The sequence below is a fragment of the Trachurus japonicus genome, chromosome 3 (assembly GCF_045865225.1).
Source record: "Trachurus japonicus isolate A0001 chromosome 3, Traja_1.0".
In the NCBI taxonomy this organism is placed as follows: domain Eukaryota; kingdom Metazoa; phylum Chordata; class Actinopteri; order Carangiformes; family Carangidae; genus Trachurus; species Trachurus japonicus.
The window spans coordinates 18,121,048-18,145,983 of NC_140909.1; the positions used below are offsets into that span (position 1 = coordinate 18,121,048).

At 41.8% G+C, this 24,936-nt stretch overlaps 1 protein-coding gene across 3 annotated transcripts in view; it reads right to left on the reverse strand.

Moving 5' to 3' along the window:
- The window catches only part of igdcc4 (immunoglobulin superfamily, DCC subclass, member 4), a 43,001-nt gene extending 20,724 nt beyond the window's left edge, over positions 1-22,277 (reverse strand). Inside the window, exons 1-2 of one of the 3 annotated variants that reach the window (XM_085764946.1) lie at positions 21,912-22,277; positions 6,389-6,706 (exon numbers count right to left, since the gene is read on the reverse strand). In XM_085764946.1, the coding sequence (XP_085621072.1) occupies positions 6,389-6,706; positions 21,912-21,978 (385 nt within the window). In that variant the 5' untranslated portion in view covers positions 21,979-22,277. The remainder of the gene's footprint in view (positions 1-6,388; positions 6,707-21,911) is intronic. The other 2 variants (XM_085764953.1, XM_085764962.1) reach the window with 2 other exon arrangements.
- Positions 22,278-24,936: the final 2,659 nt, after the last annotated feature.

Here is a 24,936-nt window from a genome sequence, read left to right on the forward strand (position 1 = left end):
CGCCTCATCAACCCACGGACAAACCTGACCCCATTCACAGATATTGTTTAAACAATTCAATTGGTGTGATTGTATTGTATTGTTTCATTTGGTTTGTTTTAAAAATAGCTTGTAAATTCAGGATCTGAAGTCTGTGAATCTCTATTTCACAGACTTCTGATTATTGTATTTAAACCATTTAAGGGCTTTTAAATTGCACCTTTTTAAATTATTGTAATTTAATTAAAGACTTGTTCAGATCATTTAAATACCCTTGAATGTCCTGATTAGGAGAAATTTGAGGATTTAATCAGGCTCGCCTAGATTATTTCTCTCTCCAGGTTGAGTCTTGGCAGAGCTCCAATTTTCTCAGCCTCAGCACATTCACGCACAGACTGAAAAAGTGCCCCAGTGTGGGTAATGCTGAGCACCAGGGAGCAGCAGTGAGCACTGTCTGAGGGCCTCTAACCTTTGACCCTGAACAGGCTGTTGAAGAAGAGAACAAAACTGGTTGGCTGTCCCAGCCACTTCGCCTCCAGCTCTGACTAAGGAGTAGAGAGTGGGGGGTGGATCAAAGGAGAGTGTTGAGAAAGAAGACTGAACAAGGCAACCAAAGGCAGGAAGAAAGCAGGAAGGTAACAGAAAAAAAACAGACTGCAAATACCCACTGATAGAACTGGGCTAGAAAATATACAGCCAATGCTCTACTGTATGGATTAATGGAGGGAAACTAACATTAGCCACACAGTAAAAAGATTTTCTTAATACAAAAACACTATTCATAAGTCATTCTTCATGCTTCCTGCATGTTCTCTACGTGGGGCTAATTGCAGAACTGATACAGAGCAGAACTGCATAGTATGAAAACACAGATTAGTGCTAGTGCAGTGCTAAATACAGAAATCTACCTCCCAGGAAAAACAAATCTGATTCACACGTTACAAAGAACTGCTCAAGGCGGAGGCTCTGTTTTATTACATAAGTGATTAGGTGTGAACAAATTACTCAGATATCTTTTTTTCTATTTATTATTTTCTTACATCTTACTTAGGGGTAAAATGTGTTTTGTTTACCAATTTCAATTCTGACATTTGACATCAGTGTGATGCTACTCAGCACACTTGACACTACTTTGTATCATACCATACCAACTTTATTTATAAAGCACTTTAAAAACCCAGTGGACCAAAGTGCTGTACAAAATTACACATAAAATATACAATCAACATAAGACACAAAATGTACATAAAAACGAAACAGAATAAAAACAATAAAAATAAAATGCTACAGTATATAAAACCAATAAAACAATTTAAAACATAGCGCATAAGTAAAAATTTGTCAAAAATAAATAAATAAATAGCAGATTAAAAGGCATCAATTTAAGCGGAATCAAAGGCCATGGAGAACAGGTGGGTTTTGAGGCGCTTTTTAAAAACATGCAGCGATGGTACTTGTCTTGCGGCAGGCCGTTCCATAGCTTTGGTGCCACAACTGAAAAAGCACGATTTTCAGCAAGATTTTTAGTTTCCTTCTGTTCAATCTTGATCTTATGGACTTCTTGCTCCATGTTTGAAAGGCTGCTGTTGTCACAACTGAATAAACTGTGCTGCCTTATGAATGCAACTGCAAGTAGCCTACTGCAGATCTTGATGGATGTCATTCAAATGTTTCTTGTTTAAGATTGGACAAACCGAGGTTTTCAACTGATGATCATTCCAGAAAGTAAAAAGTAAAGGGACTAATGAATTTGTCACACTTCACACTGAAGGAAACATTAAAGCTGTCCTGTGGAATTTTTACATATGACCGTTACATTACAGCCACTGCCAAACGAGTTATTAGGATGATCACTGAATGCCTCTCCACCACACAACACAGTCTGCGTCACCGGCGCACCCTGACTGTTATTGTTGCAGTACTCGAAAAAAAAACACGGCAGATGGCGCAAGTATGAAAAACTCCACAGGGCAACTTTAACATCTGTATCAAGTTGTTGTTAAGGCGTTTAGATAAAAACCACAATGTCAACCTAATTGTGTAGCTACAGGCATGCAGTCATTAGGAGAGATCATCTGGGAACCATCATGAGATAAGCTTAGTTTTTTAACGTGATTGATACGCATGTAAAAACTCAGACTTGCAGGTGCTGCTAGATGAAAAGTCAGTGCAGTCCTTAGGATTCATCCTCTGGACACCACGACTGTACACATTTTTTAGCTTCTAGTCATATGTGTTTGTGCAACCAATCCAAAACCTGTTTAGACATTTCATTAAAAACCAAAACTGGTGTTATTTCAGGTGAAGTTACTGAAGTCATCATAACTGAAGAGTTTAGTCATCAAGATATTTCAGCCAGAAAAAAAAAGGTGGACTGACTTTTGAATTGACTAAAAGGCTGATAACGCTACACAAAGAGCTGCTTCTCAACAACTGCATAAAGAGTGGAGACACATTGACACGTCATCTGACTTAAAAACAAACAAAACTATGGAAGAGAGGACGTAGAATAGTGTTTGTATGGAGGAGTAGCCATTTCCAAGTTTTCCAAGATTTCTCAGTTTCCCAGCTTTTTTCTCTCCCTTCAAACCATTGTAAGCTCGAGGAGACACAGCCCCTAAGCCCTATCACACCAGCTGTTAGTCATGGCAACAAACTGGCCTTCTGTGTTTTCCTACTGCACTGAAGGAACAGAGTTTCTCAATGAGCACACAGGCTGACACACACACAAACACACGCTCGACCATAGTAGCAGAATGCATTTGATTCATCTCAGAAAAACTTGCGATGCCTGTTGCAGAGTAGTCGATGATTAACCCCCGCCACCCCCAGCCATTACACACTGTGATGCCCTCATGTAAACACACCACCTGTAACACTGCCAGAGAGCACCTGACTGGGTGCCAGACTCACCAAGCGTGTGGTGTGAGTGTGTAATTTTGAATGCGTGCGTGCAGAGCTACTTGTACCTCACTGTTTACTCTATTGCGTGTATCAATGCCTGTACACAGACTTCTAGTGATTACATTACTGGATCACTGTGTGCATCTATGTGCATGCGTGTGGGGAGGCGGTGGGGGGAAGGACTGTGTGGGGAAAGTGGGTCTGACTGTGACTGTGAGTGTCGAACAACAGCTGATCAGCGACATAAATGTTAATGCAAAGAGGGCGAGGGGTGTTCAGAGGAAGCACTTTGCCCATGCTGTGACTGAACAATGGCAACTAGCTGTGCTTCCACCTCCGCTCTGTCAAAGCATAATCATATTAGTCTTTTCCCAGGAATCCGTGAGTGTCCCCAGCCCGCAAAGAAATTCCATGGCAGATCCATCCGGCACCATGCAGAGCACACACTCACAGATTTCTCAAAGCTGACACTGTCCTGCCCGGGCTTGTGCTGACATCGAGGGCAATTTTTCATAGTATCACTCCCAGGAAAGGTGACACATCAAGCCATAGGGTCAAAAATACGTTCAGGTGTTTCCTAGCAACAAGATCTTTCTGTGTTTTCAAGGAACAGTAACAGGCAGCTCTTTGGACCAGTGTGTGCCCCGTCTACGTATATGCTCCATAGAAAGTCTCTGTCTTTCTTTTTTGTTGTTCTCTCTCCTTTTTTCTTTCTTCATTACTCATTTTCCCCCTCTGTCTTCTGCCTTTGACTTAACCCCAAATCTCTCTCTGTCTTTGTCCCTCTATCTATGCCCCACTCTTTGGCCCCAGGGCTATCAGATTGCAGCAATTTTCCCCTCCCCTTGTGCAAGCAGATAATTCTACCCTTGACCCTGTTGCTACCCAGCTTTCAGGCAGAGTAACAGTGTGGAAACCCATAAAGAATGCCCCCCACCCCAACAGATAGTTGTGTCACTGGAAGCAACTGGAAAATATGCACAATTTGAAATTTCTCTCTACTATTTAAATTGGTTGAGGTAAAATGTTTACTTCAAAGATAGTTTCAGTTGTGTTTAAACTACAATATTCCATCTCCTCCTCATCCCTTTACCTTTAAAGAAGGGTACATTTATTTCAGGTTTGAACACAGCCACTTTTGCCTCGAGCTATCTCATTGCAATATTGTGACTCTAATGTGAGATGCATAAAGTCACAAATGCTGAGAATAAAGCAACAAAAGTTGTGCAAACAAAAATAAGAAAACATTTATCTACATTTCCATCTATTTTACTTTGACTATTATGATATCAAAGCACATAAAGCTGTGATGATACCAGGGTTAGCTAGAGCAGTTTGGTTGCCTGGAGGAGAAAGGCACATTTTTCAGTTATGGCATGAGGCTGTTGATTGAAATGCACTGAGAACGCTGGTAGGAAATAAGAAATATTGACATTCACCAGCAGTCTGATAATTACAAAGGTTAATCGGTCTAATCAAGACTAAAAGCTGCTTTTTTATCCTAGCGTCATCAATTACCCATGGATTTATTTGGGAAATGTGATGTGTACACAGTGTGCTGCTCAAATGAGTTACAAACTGAAACACTGTAATTCTATTTAAATATTTTTGTTCTCTGCATTTAAACATTGGATATCTTTCACTGTCTCTTCTCCAGCGCCGACACATTCACATGTTTTTAGACAAGGTCACATGCATCATATACCGCCACAAGGAAACTGGAGCAGGTGGCTTTCATAATGTGTTTTCACAGATGTGATCTCTGCTATGTTCTCTCCTCTGTCTCATTTCTGGTAGTGAGGACACAGTAGGAAATGAGAATGCCCGCTCAATGTCAATGTTGAGGCAGTTCAGCTTCGACCTCCTGCATGCTGGACCCATCTATCTCATAGCCTCTCACTGCTGATTTAATTCAAAAGCCACACACACACATACAGATGCATGCACAAACACACACACACACACACACACACACACACACACACACACACACACACACACACACACACACACACACACACACACACACACACACACAAACTGAAGGTCATTCTTAATGGTCTCTAAAGCCTTTCCTTTCACCATCACCCCAAACTCTCTTCAACCTTTTCCTACTTCTCACCATTCATCCAACACGGCCCCTCCCTCCCCTTTACTTCTTATTGTGCCTCAAACAAGAGTTCCTCATAAATAGGCCTGTGACAGCTGACAAAAGTAGGGGCATCCACAGAGGATACTGTCTCATTTTACACAAAGCTAATGACTAAATAAAGACTACCACTTAGGAGTATGAGAGAGAGAGGCCTCCGTGGAGAAGCGATTAAAAAGCTGCAGCCTGTCCTCTCGTCCCTCACACTTGCATCTTCCTGTTCATTTTTTTTCCTTTCCAGCCGCTCTTTCTCCTTCACTCGGTGGCTTTTAACAGACTATTGTTTAAGAGTGTACCTGTTCCCAGGACACTTGTTAGCGCTCCACTGGAGGATAAGTCTCCTATTTGCGGTGGAGGAGAACCAAGTTCATCTCCATCCATGCAAAGAAATTCCCTTGACAAATCAGAAAAATCTCATTGCTCTGCCTGAATGCTGTAAGTGGATCACTGAATCAAAGAAGCTTTTTTCCATCTCATTAGCTCACAAACCATAACATACAACATTTTGACCACCACTTAAAGGTAGAGTCTGGAGGTTTCTTCATTGCAGTTTGTTAAGAAAAACATCCAAACTGGGCCCCCCCTGTCGGGCTCAACTATGCAGCCTTATGCCCCTGGCAGCAGCAGCAGCAGCAGCAGCAGCAGTCAGGACTGCAAAGAACAGGAAATATAGTCCAAGTGAAGCACTGGAGCCGGGGGTCAATACCCGGCCATCACCGGTAACGGTATAGCCTCGAATGTATGCTGTGTAGTGTTATGCTGTAACGAGTAGGAGGGTTGTTGTGGTGAGCTTGGCAGTGGGTGCTAGTGGCGGATGTTAGTTCTGCAGACACAGTCACCACCACACAGGATTAGAAGCCCATAGGTGATGATTAAGCCAGATTTCATTTGTATAAGTCTAGCGTTTATTTTTTTTAGCAAAACCCCCCAGATTCTACCTTTAAAGACACAGTGTGTGTGATGAAAATAAAGTTGAAGCTACAGTATCACCATTATTGATATTATTAAAGGAGTAGTTCAACTAAACCAAGAGGGCTTTGTGTTTTCTTGCAGTGATGCTGCTCTCATATAGTATGTTGCTAAAAATACCACTAAACCAGTAGATTAACATTGGGAAAGATGGAAAATAGCTAGCATGGTCAGCCCCAAAGATAAAATGGTTTGATGTTTGTCAAAACTATACATTTACATACTGTAATATTCCATACATTTTCTACATCCTGTTCATAAGTCATGCAGATTGGACCATGCAGGCCAACCCACACACCAAGACTAACCAAATCACAGACCTTTATAACTTCCAGCTCACCTAAATGTAACCACTAAAATAAAATGTGGGTGTTGCCGGACACTTACTTGCCAAGAGTACATTTACGGTCCGGCTGGTGAGGGCTCCGAGGGCGCTGGCACTCACACAGCTGTAGCTCCCCTCCACGTCCTGGGCAGGCTGGCCATCCTTGGAGGTCGGCAGCAGGAGGAGGGATCCGTTCCCCAAATACTGCAGATAGTCATCGCCCCCCTCCACAGGCAGGGTCCTGCCATCCTGAAACCAGGTGACATTGAAAGGCGTGTCGCTGGCCCCCAGATTGCAGTCCAGCAAGAGGGGCGAACCTGGTTCCAACACTACATGGCTAGGCCCGGCACCGCAGCTTAGCTCCACCGAAACAGGCTTTTCTGTGTGGGACAGGGGAAGAGAAGCTTGTTACAGTAACCGTGCAGTGTACCTGCAAATGACTAAGTCAATCTAAGTTCATCATCCATTCTCTAACTCATCTGGTGCACTCATCAATAAAACCTGTGAAGAACTTATAAGCAGAGCCTTGGTGCAACTTCTTGATTTACTGCCTGTTTTTTATTCATTGACCTGATTATTATTGCTTTCTTACTGTACATCTGCACAATTTGTCATGTTTGGCTATTTTTGTCTTTTGTTATGCCCATAACTGCTTCTACAGAATCAATAGTGTTGGCAGCACAGATGGATAGGGCTGGTGCATTCCAGGAGCAGGGTGTTTTGGGGACAGAGAGGAGGCCAGACTCCGAGGAGGAGGAGCTCTGTAAATGAAATGGGTGTAGAAGCATGAAGAGATTTGTATGTCAGCAGCAGGACAATAAAGTCAGAGGGAGAGGGGAAGTCCTGGAGAGAGAGAGGTTGATGAGCTGGTGTGAGATGAGCAGCAGAGAGCCACATAAACTGCAGTCACAGGCGATGTTGTTGTTCAACCTCAGACATTTTACCCTGCTAAAACTTCTCTGTTTATTTTAAACAATTTAATCCTTATCTAAAATTGTAGGCACATCATTAAACACCACATCATTTTGAAAGTAAATTGCAGATTATGAGAAATGCAAATGAATGCAATGGTCTCAGGCAAAACAAGATCAATTTACTCTTCCTTCTGCACTGTACATTTACTTACTTACTCACTTCTCATAATTTTCTAAATGCTCTATCTTTATTTGGATGTATCCCACCACATATACATTTTCTTTTTCTCTCTCCATTTAAAAAAAAGCAAGTGTTGTTGAAAGACCATGTTAATTCATTTCTGTGAAGAACCAGGTGGAGAGAGAAGTAGTAAAACATCAAAGCAGAGCTTTTAGGAAAAAAGGAGAATTAATGAAAAACGAAGAGGGGAAAGATCAAGACAGAAGCAGAGATGAGAAATAAAAGAACCGAACTGACTTCATATCTTAACTGGCATGATGGCACTTAATTATCTGTCATGTGGAGGCCGAGTGGAATAATAATGGGTAAAACCATGAGGAGAAAAAAAAGTAGCTCTTCAGTGCACTTCTTACACCATATTACACATATTATCCTACACATGATCTATTGTTAATGCTTTTAATGAGCCCATACTGTGTCATAAATATTCATCAACATCTGTTGATGACCAGATGATCCCCTTTTCCATGTACATGGACGATACAATACAAAAAAAATGCTAGAAAAGAAGAGCTAAAAGAACCTTGTACTGTAGATGTGCTTCTTTTAGTGTGCAATGTTATATATTTTTTGTGTTTTGTATTTTATTGGGGAAGAATTCAAAAACTGAAGACCTTGCATTTTCAAAGAGCTATGTTCAGGGACTTGGTTAGTAGAAAGTCCAATAACACATTGTGAATTAAAGCATGTCACTGTTAACACTGCATCCATAGTGTCTCCACCATTTCACAGTAGGTATTTGCTCTCTTTGTCAGGGCAATGTCTGTATTTGACATGGAAATCTTATGTTTAAAACTCTCCCCCTTTATATGATATAGTTTTAGATTCTTGACTGAAGCACCTCCAGGTTGAAAGGGGCAATTTAACATCTTTGAAGCAAGATGGCTCGTTTTGAATAATGCTACATTCTTATTGTCTGTTTTCTTCCATAGGCAAACCTGACAGGAGATTTATGTGTGTGCACAGCCTCACACACAGACGCACACACACACACACACTCTCCAGTCTGAATAAGGAAATTATTCAGTCTCAAAAGTACTAGTAAGATATAAGTTTTGACAAAGTCCTAGGGCAAAAAAAAAAAATTACATCCCTACACCACACAGTCATAAACTTAGTGGCTCGTAATCAAACTTCTACATGTTTGCCTGTGAAGACAACTCATTTAATCAGAGGAAAGGCATCATTTGATACAAACTGAAAACACACAGTACTGGAACGTCAGCCAAGAAATGTCCGAAAGTACCCGTCTAACAAGAGATAGGTGGGCTGTGTGGCTGCCTCATACTGATTACTCATTCTATAGTGGCAGATCATGCCACTCAGAGTGAAAAATGTTACGATTTTATGGAAATTTCTAAAAATGTAATTAATTAATATCAGGCGGGTGGATGTTTGTAAGATTATATAACCTTTATTTGATGAATATTTTCAAAATGTAAACATTTCTACTGGATCTCTTGGACAGATATTTTGGCAAAAAAAAGTGAAATCTATTACATTGTTTATATATACTGTAAGGATTGCTTTCAGTCCAAAATTTTCTACACAGTAGGTGGAAAAATCCAGTGAATTAAGTCATTTCATGTGTGCCCTACAGGTCATCTCATTCAAACTTCCCCTCTATAGTTCATTTGACACTTATCTCTGAGAGGCCACCAAAGAAACATTTTCTCAGAGGATCAAACACGAACACACACACTCACACACTGGCAGGTTTCTTTCAGCTTCTCCGTCTGTGGCGTTGGATTAATTAAGTTAATGGGAGATGGAATTTTTTCCTTGATTAAATGAGGCCTGACCCCCCACCATCATTTCCTGATGAAGAGGCTGCCTAATGCTGAAAAACACTGCTGTACTTTGCTCTGGCAGACACACACACACACACACACCTGCCATGGAGACAACATATACATGCATGCACCCACATGCACCCAAAAAGCCATTCGAACAACTCTCAAATAAGCACACAGTGTTGTAAGAAGAGAAACACTTGCACACACAAGCGCACCACGGCACAGATCACCTCGACTGCTCCTCTCTTCCTCTCTCCCATTTCAACTAATTAGGTCTCATTAAGTCATTACAAAACGTTAGCAGCCATTTCCCAGCTCACCACCAGTGGTTTCACTTGGCAAATAGTGGGGATCCTTCTGCGTTGATATGGAAGCCATTTTCCCTCACAAAAATCGATGGAGGCATAGTAGGCAACATGAAAAAAGTAGGAAAAATACAAATTTCCGTCTGGCATGGTTCTTGTGTAAAACTAATTAGATAAAAATAAAATATAGACATTCATCCAAGAAAAAGTTACTGAGATATTTTTAGAACGACAAAGTACCATGACCTAGTATCCTTTAAAGTAGGCAAGGAAAGCACACCATATCACATATTTTACGTAGTGGTTATGTCATTGGGGAATAAAATGCTTGATATTCACACACAAACTCAAACTCGACTCAACTGCCCTGGATTTGTAGCCACGAGCACCACACACACAAAAACGCATATGCATTTTCACATGGTAATGTACCCACACACACATAAACACCCGCTCCAACACATACACAGCCGCTCTGTAACTGTCAGTGTCTCATGAGGACACAATGCTGTGAAGAGGGGGAATCTGTGAAGTGGCCATTTTGCCAGTTTACTGACAAGTGGGAGCTGCTGGAAAGGACAGGGTACACACTCTGGGAGATAGTAGTGGCTGTGCGGTCTTGCTGAGCTGTAGTGAATGGATTGCGATGGCACTGCGCCAAGAGGTTCATAGCTTGCTCTAAGTAGAGAGAGGACAGCGGTTTACAAAAGGGAAAAATGATCAAATAGAGACCAACATACAACAAGGAGATTATAAAATATGAAAAAAATGACAAAAGAAGCAAACAAATCATCTATAAATAATGTGTTGCCCTTCTTCCTGAGCAGTAACGACTGTGACACTTTCTCTAATTGTGCCACAGTCATTTGGATAGATTATACAATACACAATGGTGGTATGATCCTTATGAATTCAAATCACATGGTTGGTGTACCTCCATACTAATGTAATGTGTCAGCTGAATAAATGGACAGATCAAAGCCTAACTTGCTATCCTCTTCACTATGAAAAACAAAAAAAGACAAAAGGAATGCACAGACAAAGAAACAGACTGTCTCTGTCAGTCAGGCAGAGCAAAAAAGGAGAAGAGCCAGAGAAGATGGAAAAGTGAGGAGGGCAGTGCTCTTGATACCATCAACACTTATTCCGCTAGTCCATCTCTGTTAATGGATCACCTATTCACAAAAAGTTTGGGAAAACAGAAGGAGAAAGAGGAGGAGCAGGAGCAGGAGAGTGACCCAACACAGCGAATATTTTACCCGACCCAGCTCATTGTCAACAGAGCCTGGACACCCCATGACCCCGAGGCCACAGCTCAGGTTTCCACAGCCTGAAGTGATACAATACCTCATGCTTATTAGGAACCAGAGATATGTACAAAGAGAGTCGGCTAAAAGGGTCCAACAACCAGTGCTACATGAAATGAACAGAATTTTCTTTTTACCTCATGCTGCTTAAGTAGCCTATACAAGATGCTACTGTTGCTGATATTATATTGTGCTGATGAGCTTAATGCTAGCCTTTACATATACAGTATATGTGGCTGTTGATATACAGTGGAAATGAATGGGTTTATACTACAGAGAGGCATGTTTTACCACCATGCTAGCAGTTCTGTGAAGCTGAGTCTGGTAAATTTAAACTAAATGCTAAAGTCAACATGCCAACACCCTCCCACTGACAATGACAACATGCTGTTCAGCAGATAAGGACGCAGGAAGCAAAATTACATTTCTGGCCCAGCATTGTGCCTGGTAGCTCGGCCCAACTCTGGCCCACAATACTTCCACATCTGGGCTGGTTCTGGCTCTTACTCTCAAATGTTGGCTGAGTTGGAGTATGTGGGCCAGACTTGGGGTGAGACATATTGAGTTAAAAGAAACACAAGTAACCCAAGTATTACCCAGAATGAAATAAATTTAAAAAGACCAATAGTCATATGCCTCTGAGGTGACAGTATTTTGTTACAGCAGTGTTTTCAGCTATCTGCTAATGTCATCATACTAAGACTATCACAGTGACAATAATAACATGTTTAGCACACAAACATTAGCAAATTAGCCCCTATTACATGAACTATGGCTGAATGTAATGAGAGTTAAACAAAAGTTTGACCCGATGTCAGGAAAAAAGTCAATGCACCCTCAGCTGAACATGGTTATCTGTGCCAAAGGTTATGACAAACCATCCAATAGTTATCAATACCATTCCCCTGCAAACTGTTACCAACCTCATGGTGGTGCTTGAGGAAATGTCCAGAGATCCTTAAAGTAATCCCTTGGGTCCCATAAATAATAAAACACCTAGACAATCCTCCATAAACCGACACTGCTCGCGGGGATAAAAAAGTAAGTGATGAACAAGAGCCAAACTGGGAGAGGTCTAAAACTTAAAAGGTGGAGATGTGAGGCAAGAAATGGAAAGAGATATGAGACAAAGAAAGAGACTCTGAATTATGGGATGAAATAGAGGACTGAGCAAAGCAGATAAGATTAGAGCAGCCTTGAGACTCAATTGAAAGAGAGCAGCGAAATGTGATTACAGTCGCTTTTGTGAAGAGGAACCACTAAAGCACTCAAATGCAGTGATAACCAGATTGCCTTGTACATCTTCTAAATTGACACAGCGGCAGTAGATAATTGCTATGAGTTGTTCCTGAATGATATTAGCAATGTCTTGTATTGTGCATGTTGGCAGTGCTTGTCTCGGAAAAAACAGGGTTGTATCACTATGCACTGAAACCTAAATACAGGCTGAGTGGACAGGGACAGATGGTCTGATTGATAGCACTGAGCAGTTTACAGCAGGAAAACTGTGTGTGTGTGTGTGTGTGTGTGTGTGTGTGTGTGTGTGTGTGTGTGTGTGTGTGTGTGTGTGTGGGTGCCTCAACCCAAACCTTAAACTGAGCTCAACTAGTGTCTTTGTTTGCTAATTCATTTACCTGACATCAATAAAAACAAAGAAAAAATTGCCCTGGCACTTACATGCACTTGTGGCCAAAAAACTACCCAGTATGTGAATAAATCAATAGTTTGAAACCACAGTTGTGATAATCTGAGGAGAGAGGCAGCCTGCAATAAAACCCTACAGGGAGACAGAGACTCTCATGTTTCAGTATCCAGGTGGAAATGCCTCAGCAAGAACAAGTCTCAACATTTAGGCTTTTATTCCAGATTGTGTCGTCTCCGGTGAGATATTTCCCTGGGTGCTGGGTTCTTTATAGTAACATGCGAAGTACCATTTAAGCAACATTTAACCCTTTTTTGGAGCCTTAAATTGCCATGTTGCCGAATTACAACAGAGCAGAATTAAACAAAGCTCCACGCAGGGAGCTCAACATTTCACTGAATCCACAGTGAGCCTGTGAGTCACTCAACAATCTGAACAGCTGCCGTGTCGGATGTTAACCGTTCCAGTTGTGTTTCCTCCCATGATGATACTGCAGGGTTGTTCTCACAGCAAGTCATCCTCACCACAAGAGCACACTCACGTTTACTATTAGAAAGCCAATAAAATGAATCAAAACATTAAGTCTGACCTTGAGCATTGGAGGGCTAATGGAGTTTACACATACCCAGGGCTAAAGTATTAATAGAAAACTTTATTTACTTGAGTGGATGCATTATTTTCCCTGTTGGAAAAATGTTTGGCATATGGCATCTTCCTTTTCCTTTTTTTCTTTTTGCTGCTTGGGATCTCTGCCCTCCAGATCAAGTGGCATATTTTATCTGAACCTAAACCCGATCAAATCAAAGATACCATATAATAACCTTCCAAAAGTATATTTAATGACACAGATAAAAGTAAATAGTTTCAATTTCAGTATTGATTAATATTTGGAATATTTTGCTCAATTAATCAAGTGCTGTCAATTAGATGTTAGTCAGACAGACAACTATATATGCATATATGTTTTATATATGCATTTATTCATATTCTTCATTTACTCAACTGGTTAATTGACAAATCTTTTAGCTCCAGTTTCCAACATGTAATAGTAACTAGTATGTGCACCTAATGTCACACTGAGCTGTACAAAGGTTCCACTGTTTACAGTAATGTGGAAAAAATAAGTTTCCAAAATGAGCATTTATAAAACTTGGCATACACTTACAGTCAGATCATATAGTGAGCTTCTTCACTGTCAGTGTAACAACATTAAAGTATACAATGAAAAAAATTGAGGTTGTACGAGACAAACACATTTCATATACATTATACTGTATATATGTGTCTGTGTGTATGAGCAAGGGGAAAACAGGGAGCCAAACTGAGAATGAAGGGTAAAGAATGAGAGTGCAAGTCCCTCGTGCCTCCTGCTCTATGTACAGTCCTCATTCATCCTGTATTCGTCCAATCACAGAGCAATGTTCCTGCAGGCAGGGCCTGGCAGCAGCATGGGGCCTCCACATGGCCATGTCAAGGGCCAGGCCCACTTGCATGAGTCAACACAACGAGCAATAAAACTAACATGGGAGTAACATGGGAGATCCAAATCACAATCTGTTTATTCACGCAGCAGCACACTAAATGTACAGGAATGTGCGCTGGGGGACAGTGGGGCATGAAACTGGCAACACAAAGGTTCTCAGTGTGCAGGACAAAAGGAAATACTGGAGGGTGTTCTACAGAAAATGGACAACAAAGATGCACAGACAGGAGAGAAGACACAAGCTGGAGTCTAACACTCCCTTCTTATTCAACGTTGCTCTTTGAAGTGAGGCACATGTACATTGTAATGCTCGTGTGCGCGGATCAGGGTTGAGCATCTCATAGGGTCAGGATGATGAATGAGACTGTTATGTGACACTATTTGGTACATGCATGCATCAAGGACAGGCATACTGTGCTGAGCAGGATTTACATATTATGCCCATGCTGGGTCTTCAAAAATGCTCCATCACTGATGTGAGAGGGATGTGCTGTGATCTTTGAGCAATAAACTGCACTTGAACGACAAAGGATTGGCGTGTGCGCTCAGTATGAATGCACAAATGATTTATAAATGTATGCTCTTTATTGTATCGTGGCTGCGTGGATGAGGAGCTAAAGCACAGCACTCCTTTGACTTCTATGCATGCAAATTCCTTGAACTCCATACCCTCTGCCACATGTTTTCACTAATATAGCATAGCTCTTCAGTTAAACTACAACTGGGGGTTGACATTGCAATATTTATTTATAATTACCTACACACAGAGAGAGAGAGAGACACCTCCAGAGGAACACATGTGACCAAGCAGACAGCAGGGAGGAATGGAAGGAATGTGAATGCAGGTTAGTCGACCAAGTGAGCGCCACCGGTCTGCTGCATCTCTCATAACGACACACACAAATGCACACACACACACACACACACTGTAGAAGAATAAAAGCTACATTAATGAATGCACAGAAGCAAATCCTACCATAATAATAAGGTGACTTCTTCAAAAATCTTAATAATCCCTGATCCCCTGATGACATAATGACCATAACAATATGGAGCTGGTTGACTTGCTACTATGATGTTTAGTAACCTCATTACTCAAGTATTGCTGCTGCTTCACTGATCAATGTTTAAATGCAGATGATGTTCAGGACAGACAGTGGAGTGAGGGCCGTGGATGGAGCTGGTGCTGGGATTTTAATGAGGTTATATGATTAGATCTTGGAGAGAGGCTGGTGCTGGATGCCACCCAAATAATATAAAAGATACCACCTTCAGTGCAACTGCGACCCTGGCCTGAGCATTTGCTCAAAATCCCATTATGTACAGATATCAGATGTGTGTCTCAATCTGTGGCAATCCCCAGTGACCTAGTAAGCCAACAGGATGAAATAGCTGAATCTGCCGGTACAGTAGTTGCATCACCACAGTTGTAATATTAATTTGTGCTACCGGAATCAAATTAACAGAGAGCAGCTTTTCTGGAGAGCAACTTGGAAATAGACTGACTCACCAACATTTGATCTCTATGTGCAACTGAGGTGCAACTCAGTGAAAACGCCGAGCAGTGAACATGACCGTAGAGCCTCGAGGATATGTTTTACATGCTGGCATCATCTGAAAAGGACCGCCTTGTAACATTTCAGTAACATTTCAGCATGGCTCAAGTGTGAACAGAAACACACAGCCTAGATTACATTGCTCTTACGCACTTTAGAATAGATGACTCTGAAGTGTGGCTTTTGTGTGCAACAGTGCCTCTGTTGAAAAAAAAGGGGGGTGGGGGGTGGAAAATGGCCAGATGGCAAAATCACAGAGCTGTTCTCCCTCAGACATGGAGGTGCAATAAATAATCTTCACCTTATACATGTTATGTAGCTCGACTTGATTGAGGGGCGGGACACAAAACACCATAACACCATCCCTGTGCTGAGGCTCTAACTTTATTGACCCCGTCATGATTATGTCATTGAAAAGAGTCTAAATGGATCATTTCTATTATTGAGACCCACATGCTAAAGTCTAGAAGGGTGGTTGCTTTACTGGGCAGACTAACCTTGAAATGTTTGAGTCATGATCCCAAGGCTTTTCTATGAATTCAAATGTCAGCTCATCACACTCTTGAATTCTCTGTCACAGGTGTTGAATGGGAAAAAAAATATATTTTAAAAAGAAACTGTGACCTGGGATGGTCAATTGGTCATACTGTATATCGTCTCACTTTAGAGCTAGGTGTCATTTTCAGATACTTTTATGAGATCATGTTTACTGCAAAAAATTTTTTTAAAAAAGCAATACAGAAAGAAAAGAAAAATTGAACACATTCGTGCACATCCCAAGACAGAAAATCATTTGAATTCATAGCAGACAAAATCAAGCTCAAGACTTCATTTCCCCTCATACAAACACTTCCATGCTTGAGATTGCCTCCATGGCAGCATGAATAGGCACACACAGGGCACCATAAAAATCAACATATTCACTGCACAAATATACCCAGTTGAAACTCAGCCCAAGGCATCTTTAAATAATATGCATCCTAATTTAGCATGGACTCTCTGGGGAGGAGATCAAGATGCACAAATTGCAGCTGACACACCCACACTCACACACACAAGCAAGCAAACAAGCAAGCGGGCTGGCACACGGGTACGTACCTCGGCAAACACACGCATGCAGATACTTAATTTACTGCTAATATGTAATGAGCTTTTCTCCACAGGCGCTGCTGTCCGACGACTCTGGTTTCATGTCTCCAGAGATTGGAGTGTGTGTGTGTGTGTGTGTGTGTGTGTGTGTTCAGTGTTACTGAATACGAAAACAGAAAGTGGTAAGCTGGAGCGCAGGAAAAGTTCAAACAACAGTTAGAACATAGTCATTAAACTACGCATTTGCATAAATGCATCATTTACAGTTACATTACAAACACAATAACATGAAGCCATTAAGGTGGTGTGTTTAGGAGAGGCTTAACAATCTAAAAGAAGACAAAAAAAAAGATAAAAGTACTGTAGGTCTAATGGCTTTTTCTATTCATTTAACCACTGCATTCTCTCGTCAAGATAGGAACTACAAATGCAGTGTACACACAGATCAGTTACACACTGATATACATATGTAAACAGTATGAAGGCCTATGCAAGACACAGTGCAGACAACATATGTCCCAAATTAAATGTTTATATTCCATAACTGCCGCTATATGGGAGGTTGAACAGCTGGCTCTCTGCTCTAGACACAACAAACTGGAACTGAACACAGTTTAAACATTCAAGACCACGGTCGAGTTCATGAGGAGGCATGAGTGAGAGCAGAAGATGTTCCCCCTGCAGAGGCTGAGGAAGTTCAACCTGCCACAAGATCTCTGTTTGTTGTAGTCATAGTGGATTTTAAGTATGAGTTACAGCAACAGCTCCTCTGGTGGGCATGCAATAGTTGGCTGATGAACTTGATTGAAATTCCAGTTCTGAAAATGTAAGATGAAGAAAAACCTTCAAAAGCACCAGCTGGAAGAAAACAAGTGCCATGAGCCCAAACCAAGGAAAGTTTAAAGCCGCTTCAGTAATTTGGTTTCCCACTAGTAGCGAAATATACCACAGGAGAGACAGAGCTCATGGAGATGTAAAGTTACCACATGACGGGCAAAAAAAAAATCCACCTAATCACAGTCAGTGATACCGTGATACCCATGACTTTACTGTGCTGCCGACTTGTATTTGTGCATTTCACTGTGAGACTTGAACTTACATTTTTAACTTAATTTGCTCAGACTTTTGTAACACACTGTCACAGTATTCAAAATATCTTCCACTGTGCCAAGCTGAACCCCTTGTGTAACTGTACATCTCCATAATATCTAAGCTAGAGAATAGACTTTGCCCCCCGGTACCCAAGTTCAGCGTGTGGGATAAATGGTTGACTCAAAACACAGTTCCCTCACTACCATGGCTAATTTTCCTCAGGTGCTCCATGGAAATATACAATTTTAGGAAACAAGCAGCAGTGATGACACTGTCTGACCTGAGCGAAGTGGAGGAGTAAATAACAGAGTGTATCTATCTATCTATTTCACAATAAAATAAAATAAATTAATCCATCCCTGAAGTGACTGCACAGAGCTAGTAAGGTGATTATGTTACGACAGTAGCAGTGTGGTGTTGCCAATAGGCAGGCTCATCCCTCACAAGCAATTCAAGAGCATAAAACTAAACCTTGCTCTTTTGCTATGAGAAAGTGATTCTGTCTGTCTGTGTAGTGTTACTTAATACAGGGATGAGGAAGCTGTGATGAAAACATAACGTAATCAGAAATACATAAATTGGTGGTTGAAGTGAGGCAGAAGCTGAGCTTAAAATAACATTCAGGGGCTTTTCAAAAAGCAATTTAGCTTAATCATTCTAAATGTTAATAATAAAGCAATAATAATCTTCAAGTGAAAAATATTTAAAAGTAGATTAAACAAATGTTGCTACTTTTTGCTGTCAATTAAATATTAGGATTTTTTTATGGATGACATGAAAGCAGATGCTGGTTATGATGAAGTTACAGAATTATCAGATTAGTAACACTTAAATCTGCAGCTCCGCTTGGCTTTATAGAGCTTCACAGTGAGTTTCAGTTCACTGTTAAGCTTATTTTAGGTTTGTCTCAATCTCACTGCTCAAACAGGTAATAACTAGCTGGTGAACACGGTGGCGCTTTAACAGTAGAAAAGCCAGTTACTCCCCTCAGGCACCTGTGTTGGTAGAGACCAAAAAAAGGGCTCTAACAAAATGAGCATTAGCCTTTGAGTCCACAGACGGCCTGAAATACCGCTCAAAATTAAAATGCTTCATAACATCTGGAACTACAATAAAAAATGGTTTGCTGAGGGTGTTGCCTTTCTGTGTTGTTTACATGTCTGTGTCTGCTGTTTCCTGTAGCTACTCTTGAGCTTCCCACACTGACATGCAAGACAGTACAGACGGTACTTTGTGCAGGAGAAAGAAGATGAATTTGAGGTATTTTTCTCTTTAATCAAGGACTATCACACTATGCTGCTCATGTGGAATTTCAAGAGTCTCATGTTGCACCGAGCATCTCCCACTAGTGTAACTGTGTGAGTGTAGAGCCGGACGGTGCAGAAAAGTAAAATGCGAGTTTGAGCATCCCTTGCTGTTCCACAAAAAGTGCCAAGTACAACAAAGTAGCAATGACAGCTACTGTGAGCTGTTGGATGTCAACACAAAAGTTTTCCAACAGTACACAGCGTCTGACCGGTGGACATCCTCATGCTCTCACCTCACATGCAACTGTTGCTGTGTTAACAATTTTCTTGTGCAAAGGCCAAAGGCGTTACAATAATAACATTCTTTACCTCATAAAATCCCACAGGACTGCAGATGTTTTTATTTTATTTATTATTATGTCCATTAATAACTGAGCGGTAAGGACTGTGAATACACAGACACCCCGGCACTCACACTCATTCATTTGCTTGTGATGCGTTAAGTGAGGCTGACATATTTTCATTTGATCTTTAGAATGGAAAAAACAAGCTCTTTGTTTGTGGATGTAGCAATGGCCCTTGCCCTCAAAATCGCCCCACCAGCACCCGCCAATTCATCCCTGTCCCACAACTGCCCCCAGCCCCGATTCCCAACACCCACAACATTCATGCTCCAGTTTTGGGAACCTAACAAAACACAAGCGGAGACAGAAAGAGATGCCCATGCCAAGTCACCCTCATTTCTATGTTTACTGGTCTTGACACAGACTAATGACAATTTAATGCAATTATGTAATAATAACACATGATTAATACTAATCTGTTGGTTTGATCTCAGAGCATGATGCTGCTGTCAGTGGAGCTCATAAATGCAAAAGCAAATTTTGCTCTGGAGCAAAACATTTTTTGATGGTAGCTCTTAAATATTGCAGTAGATTTTAGACTGTGATTCATTTAATGTTCTTTTAATCTTTTTTGGGGGCTAAATGTGTTGTTTCATAAGCCTTTTCAAACACCAGAAAAACAGACAAAAACGCACCAACTTCCAGTGATAAATCTCGCAGTGGAAATAAATCAGTTCCTTCCTCTCTCTTATCACAGACAACCTCCATCACAATCGCCATTTACCTGCAAAGATTTCATCATCTGGATGTGATCACCCCCGGTGTGGCACTCACTCTGCTGTCAGGAGGATCTCAAGGGGAGTAATTCCTTATTCTGCCTCTGCTGGAGTCTGCAGGGCATGGTAATCTAACTCTATATAAATCGTATCCTCTGACCTTCCACTACTATATCAGATGGAAGTCAAGGAGGCATACCTCTAGTTGCCTCCCTTTCAAAGCCGTTATTTGCATAATTGAACAATGAATAACAGAACTTATGTGATAAAACTCCACAATATCCCAGAGGGAGATGGGAGGTCTTACTGGGCATGCGAGAAAGTACTTAGATTCTGATATATTCATCCTACTTGACTTTTCACCACCGCACCAATCCTTGTGCACATTAGTCCTTTATATCTCATCACTGTTGGTTCTCATCACTGCAGCGCACGTCATACTGGAGTTGAAGCATCAGAACGTCTACTGTATGACTCAAGCAAGCCCCAGACATGAGAGAGGGGTGAAATCACACCTGAGAAAACTTTTAATAGTGCTGCTACAAACACAAGCACACTGCTATATAGGACACACTCCCACTTGACTGGTCCTCATGGAAACATGTTACTGCTTAGTACTTCAAACCTGTCCACCACAATGCTTAAACGTGGAGGCAGAGCAACACAGCTACAATATGACAGTTCACGTATGTATGGCAGTCTGCTGACAGGTGGTCACATTTCACACCTTAAAGCAATGTAACAAAAAAAGAAAAATGATGCATAAAAACAACAACCAACCACCACCCCTGCTTCCTCTTCACCTGTAGCTTGTTCTGCTGTGATTTCAAACACCAATGCAGAAAAGTTCTCAGGGATGATGATGGGACAAAACACATGTGCAGCCTTTGTTCTACAGGAATCCTGCATGAAAGAGTTTCAGGGAAAGGACCACATGACAGCTTCACTGTTTCTAATATCTTCTTTATCCTGACCCCCCAGGAGCATTTAACTGTCGAACCTTCTCTGATATTCTGCACAGGTCTTTGTCATGCAAATGCTGCGGCCACTCGTCGTCGCCTGTGTGGGCAGACTTTCCTCCACTAACCAGCCCGCTTCCACTCTCTGGAGCTACCGTGCATCTTCCACTACCACCCCTCAAACACATTTGCTTTTTTTTCCCCCTGCAGATTTTCTTCACAAAAGCCGTGTATTTAAATTATTTTCCTTTTGATGACATTGTGAGTCCTTTTCACACATTTCTGTCGGTCAACTTTACAAGCCAGTGGCTACACCCAAACGCCATGCGCACAGTGGATCAGGGTTATTAAACTGTCAGAGAAAAAGAGTTTTTGGCAAAGCAATCCACACATTTAGAGACTGGTTTGCGTCCACTCGTGTTGAGCAGCACATCTCCTCTGTTTGATCGCAAACTTCCCCCCGGGCCGGTTCATTATCCCTGTGGCCACCCTGTGGCAACATTCAGGGCTGCTCCTTGGGCAATGTGCTGCAACTTCATAACGCCAAAACCTTCCAGCGCGTCCTGGAAGAGGCACCCATGAAGTAACAGTACACCACTACCTCATAGGCACTGGAGAGGCCACATGGGGTGAGCACAGACTAGTACGGAGGGGATAGAGCGAAAGGACCGTGCAAGGTGCAAATTCACCCAGTCGCTCTCCCCCGTATCTTTTATCACAGCCCACAAATGTTGTGAGTAACTGCACTTCAGTGTAATAAGAGTGGCCCGTTCGCTCACACATGCACTCCACTGGAAGAAAAAAAAAGCTACAAATGATTAAAGTAAGCTTTACCTTGCTTGGATGGACCACAAAACAGCGAAAGAAGACAGAACAGCCAAATTGTACTCTCCACCGCCATGTACAGCCTTTGATTTCCACCAGTGGGGTAGCAGCGTGCGTCTATACAACCAGCTATACCGTTATAGCGACATGCATATGTTGGAATCCGCTATTGTCTCCGCCGGTGCGTGAAAGAGTCTCTGTGAATGTTTAGGTCTCTTTGGTTAACAGTCCCCTGGCTTTCCTAACAATATGGTTGCATTAGACGGGGGAGAGCCGTCGTGTCTCTCGGCGCTCTAACGCCATGTTGCGAACGAATTTTAAGTGTGTGTTGGCTGCTGGTCCACACACACACACACACACACACACACACACACACACACACACACACACACACACACACACACACACACACACACACACACACAGGCATGTACGCACGCATGCGCGCGCACCTACACGCACGCGCGCGTTCACCAGACACTGGCTGGCAGGTCGTCGCTAGAGTCCTGAAAAGCTGTCGGTGATTCTAACACACCCCTTCCTCTCCCTTTTTGTTCAGCTCCATGCCTTTTCACCAACACTTGGAGGATCAATTCAAAGCGGATTCGCCGGAGAAACACTTAATAAAAAAATTGTCAAAATATATTTTACCCCAGGCGCTCTCTCTCTCTCTTTTCTCTCTCTCTCTCTCTCTCTCTCTCTCTCTGGGACGATGAATTCGTTTGGGTAATGCCTCATTCTCTGCCGGAGCAAAACCAAGTGTGGAGAATGGTCTAGCTGGGCGGTTATCTGTAAAGATTGGCAATGTGTTGCCCTGAATGAACTCAGTGATGGAGGCACTGCTCTTGTTTATGAGATTCAGAAACACATGTTTTAATGAAAAGCTTATTTTCCTAACGTGCAAAATCTGCACTCGTTCATTTTTACAACGTATGTAATTTCTCCTCGTTTTTCTAAGATTTTCTGCTATATACAGCATGTGAGTTAGTCTGCACCTTTGTTTAAATGCACATGCATGGACATGTATGCCTGGCTGCATTAATGCCTCCATGTGATAAAGCAGGTCTGGGTTAAACAAAAATGGAGAGCAGGAGTGGCACATGTGCTTTCTGAGCAAGAACAAGCATGAGGAGGAGGAGGAGGAGGTGTGTTTGTGTGTGTGTGTGTGTATGGGTGTGTATGGGGCAAGGGAAGGAGGCGGAGGAGGAGGAGAGGGGGGCGTTGGTGGTGTGCATCCCAATCAATCAACCGGCCTGCCTCCTGCACTGAGTGCTAAGGGACCCGCTGACTTTTGCATGCAACCACATAGCAGGAGCCAGCTGGAGCCCAGCCTTCCCAGATTAGACAAAGACTCTTCTCGCGCAGCACTCTCAGCATCACCGATATCAGCAGCATCCTCACAATCAACAACACACAGATAGAGCAGGGGAGAAACACACAAAGCGAAGGCTTTTACCAGTCAGATATAGCAGCTCACGTATCCATCAAAGCTGCTACTTGTTACACTGTAATGAATTGTTCTTTGAAGTCCCAATGTGCCATATCCACTTTTTGATGATGTGACATCCACTCATAAATTGCTTGTTGGCATGAAAAGAGTGCCAATTCCACATCATTAAGCAGTCATCTTGTGCTATTTGAATTTCGGTGTACATCTGTGCTTTTGAAAACAGCATCTTTTAGTTTATTTTTCCTTTCTCCTTCTTTTCCTTTTTTTTCAAATTGGATCTATGCAAGAGCATAGATGCTCTGTATTATGACTACAACATAGAGAAGAAAGAGAGGCAACCATAAAGGGCAGTAATGAAGGACTTCCCTTTGATAATAATAGCTTGTCCAGCCAGATTTCTCATCTCGATGTATTCATTAATGCTGATATAAGATTGATTTGAGCTGATGAAATGAAATGGGATGGATGCCTCTCCCAGGTGTCTGATTGAAGCAAATGTCTGGGCCATTGGATTATGTGATTGCATTGGAAAACTAATAGCTTTGCTGTGTCCTCTGTGATTGTGGTCAAGCTGCAGTTTCCCAGCCTCTCCTTTTTCTTCCCCAGCTGCCGTAAAATAATGAACACAAACTACCAGCTGCTTGCAAATCACCGAAAAGTGCCATGATATCAGTGCACAAACCATCTAAAAGAAATAGCTTTAGTTCAATTTCATCATAAAATGTTGACACTTCACAATTTGCCGGGAGTTTGGCTGGTTGCCACTATCCGTCTCGGTACAAGTGTGCAGTGCAGGATATGATACATTGCAGTGCCAAGAGTCCAGACAGACTGAAATTAAACAATTGGTGTCCCGTCACAACCTCAAAAGCTGATCCAGTGGAGAGTTCAACCTGCTCATAGTTATGTTCTTAATTATGAACAACCTGGTTAGTTCAATCCATATACCAACTGAGCATATTGCAGCAACAGTTGAAGCCCCATCTGCAAACGGTTACCCCCACCAGACGAGACTGGCCATGCGCTCTGGTTATTATGAATTATGAGATTGGTGGCTTTATGATTGAACACTGGTCTTTCATTACCATATTTTAAACAGTTTTGTAAAACATAAAAACAGAGTGCTCCAGGAATTTCTGTACAAAACGGCCTTCCAACAGCTTTCTTTTCACAGTCAAAGAAAGAAGGCATTGCGTGCGCCAAGGCAGAGCAGGCCAATTGCTGAGAAAATTATTTACACTTTTGATGCTCTGCCCACTGAGACCAATTAGGACAGTAAAGTTGTTTGGCTTGAGTCAAACAGCAAGAGGTTTTAGTAGTTTCTCTTGGCAGTAAGAGGTACGTTAGTATTGCTGTTTTTCCACTGAAATACAAATTTGATTTTTCTAATACAGACAATATTGTAATTGGTTGGAGATGAGCTGAGCTATTCTGCAGCACTCCAGTCCACTCCAAATGTTTCTCTTACTAAGTGCTATGTTCATGTTTCTATAAAGATACACTTTTCTTAAAATAAGTTGATGGGATAAGAATATTTTTGACTTAGCTGATAAAGAAATACAATCTGCCCTGATCAATATACAG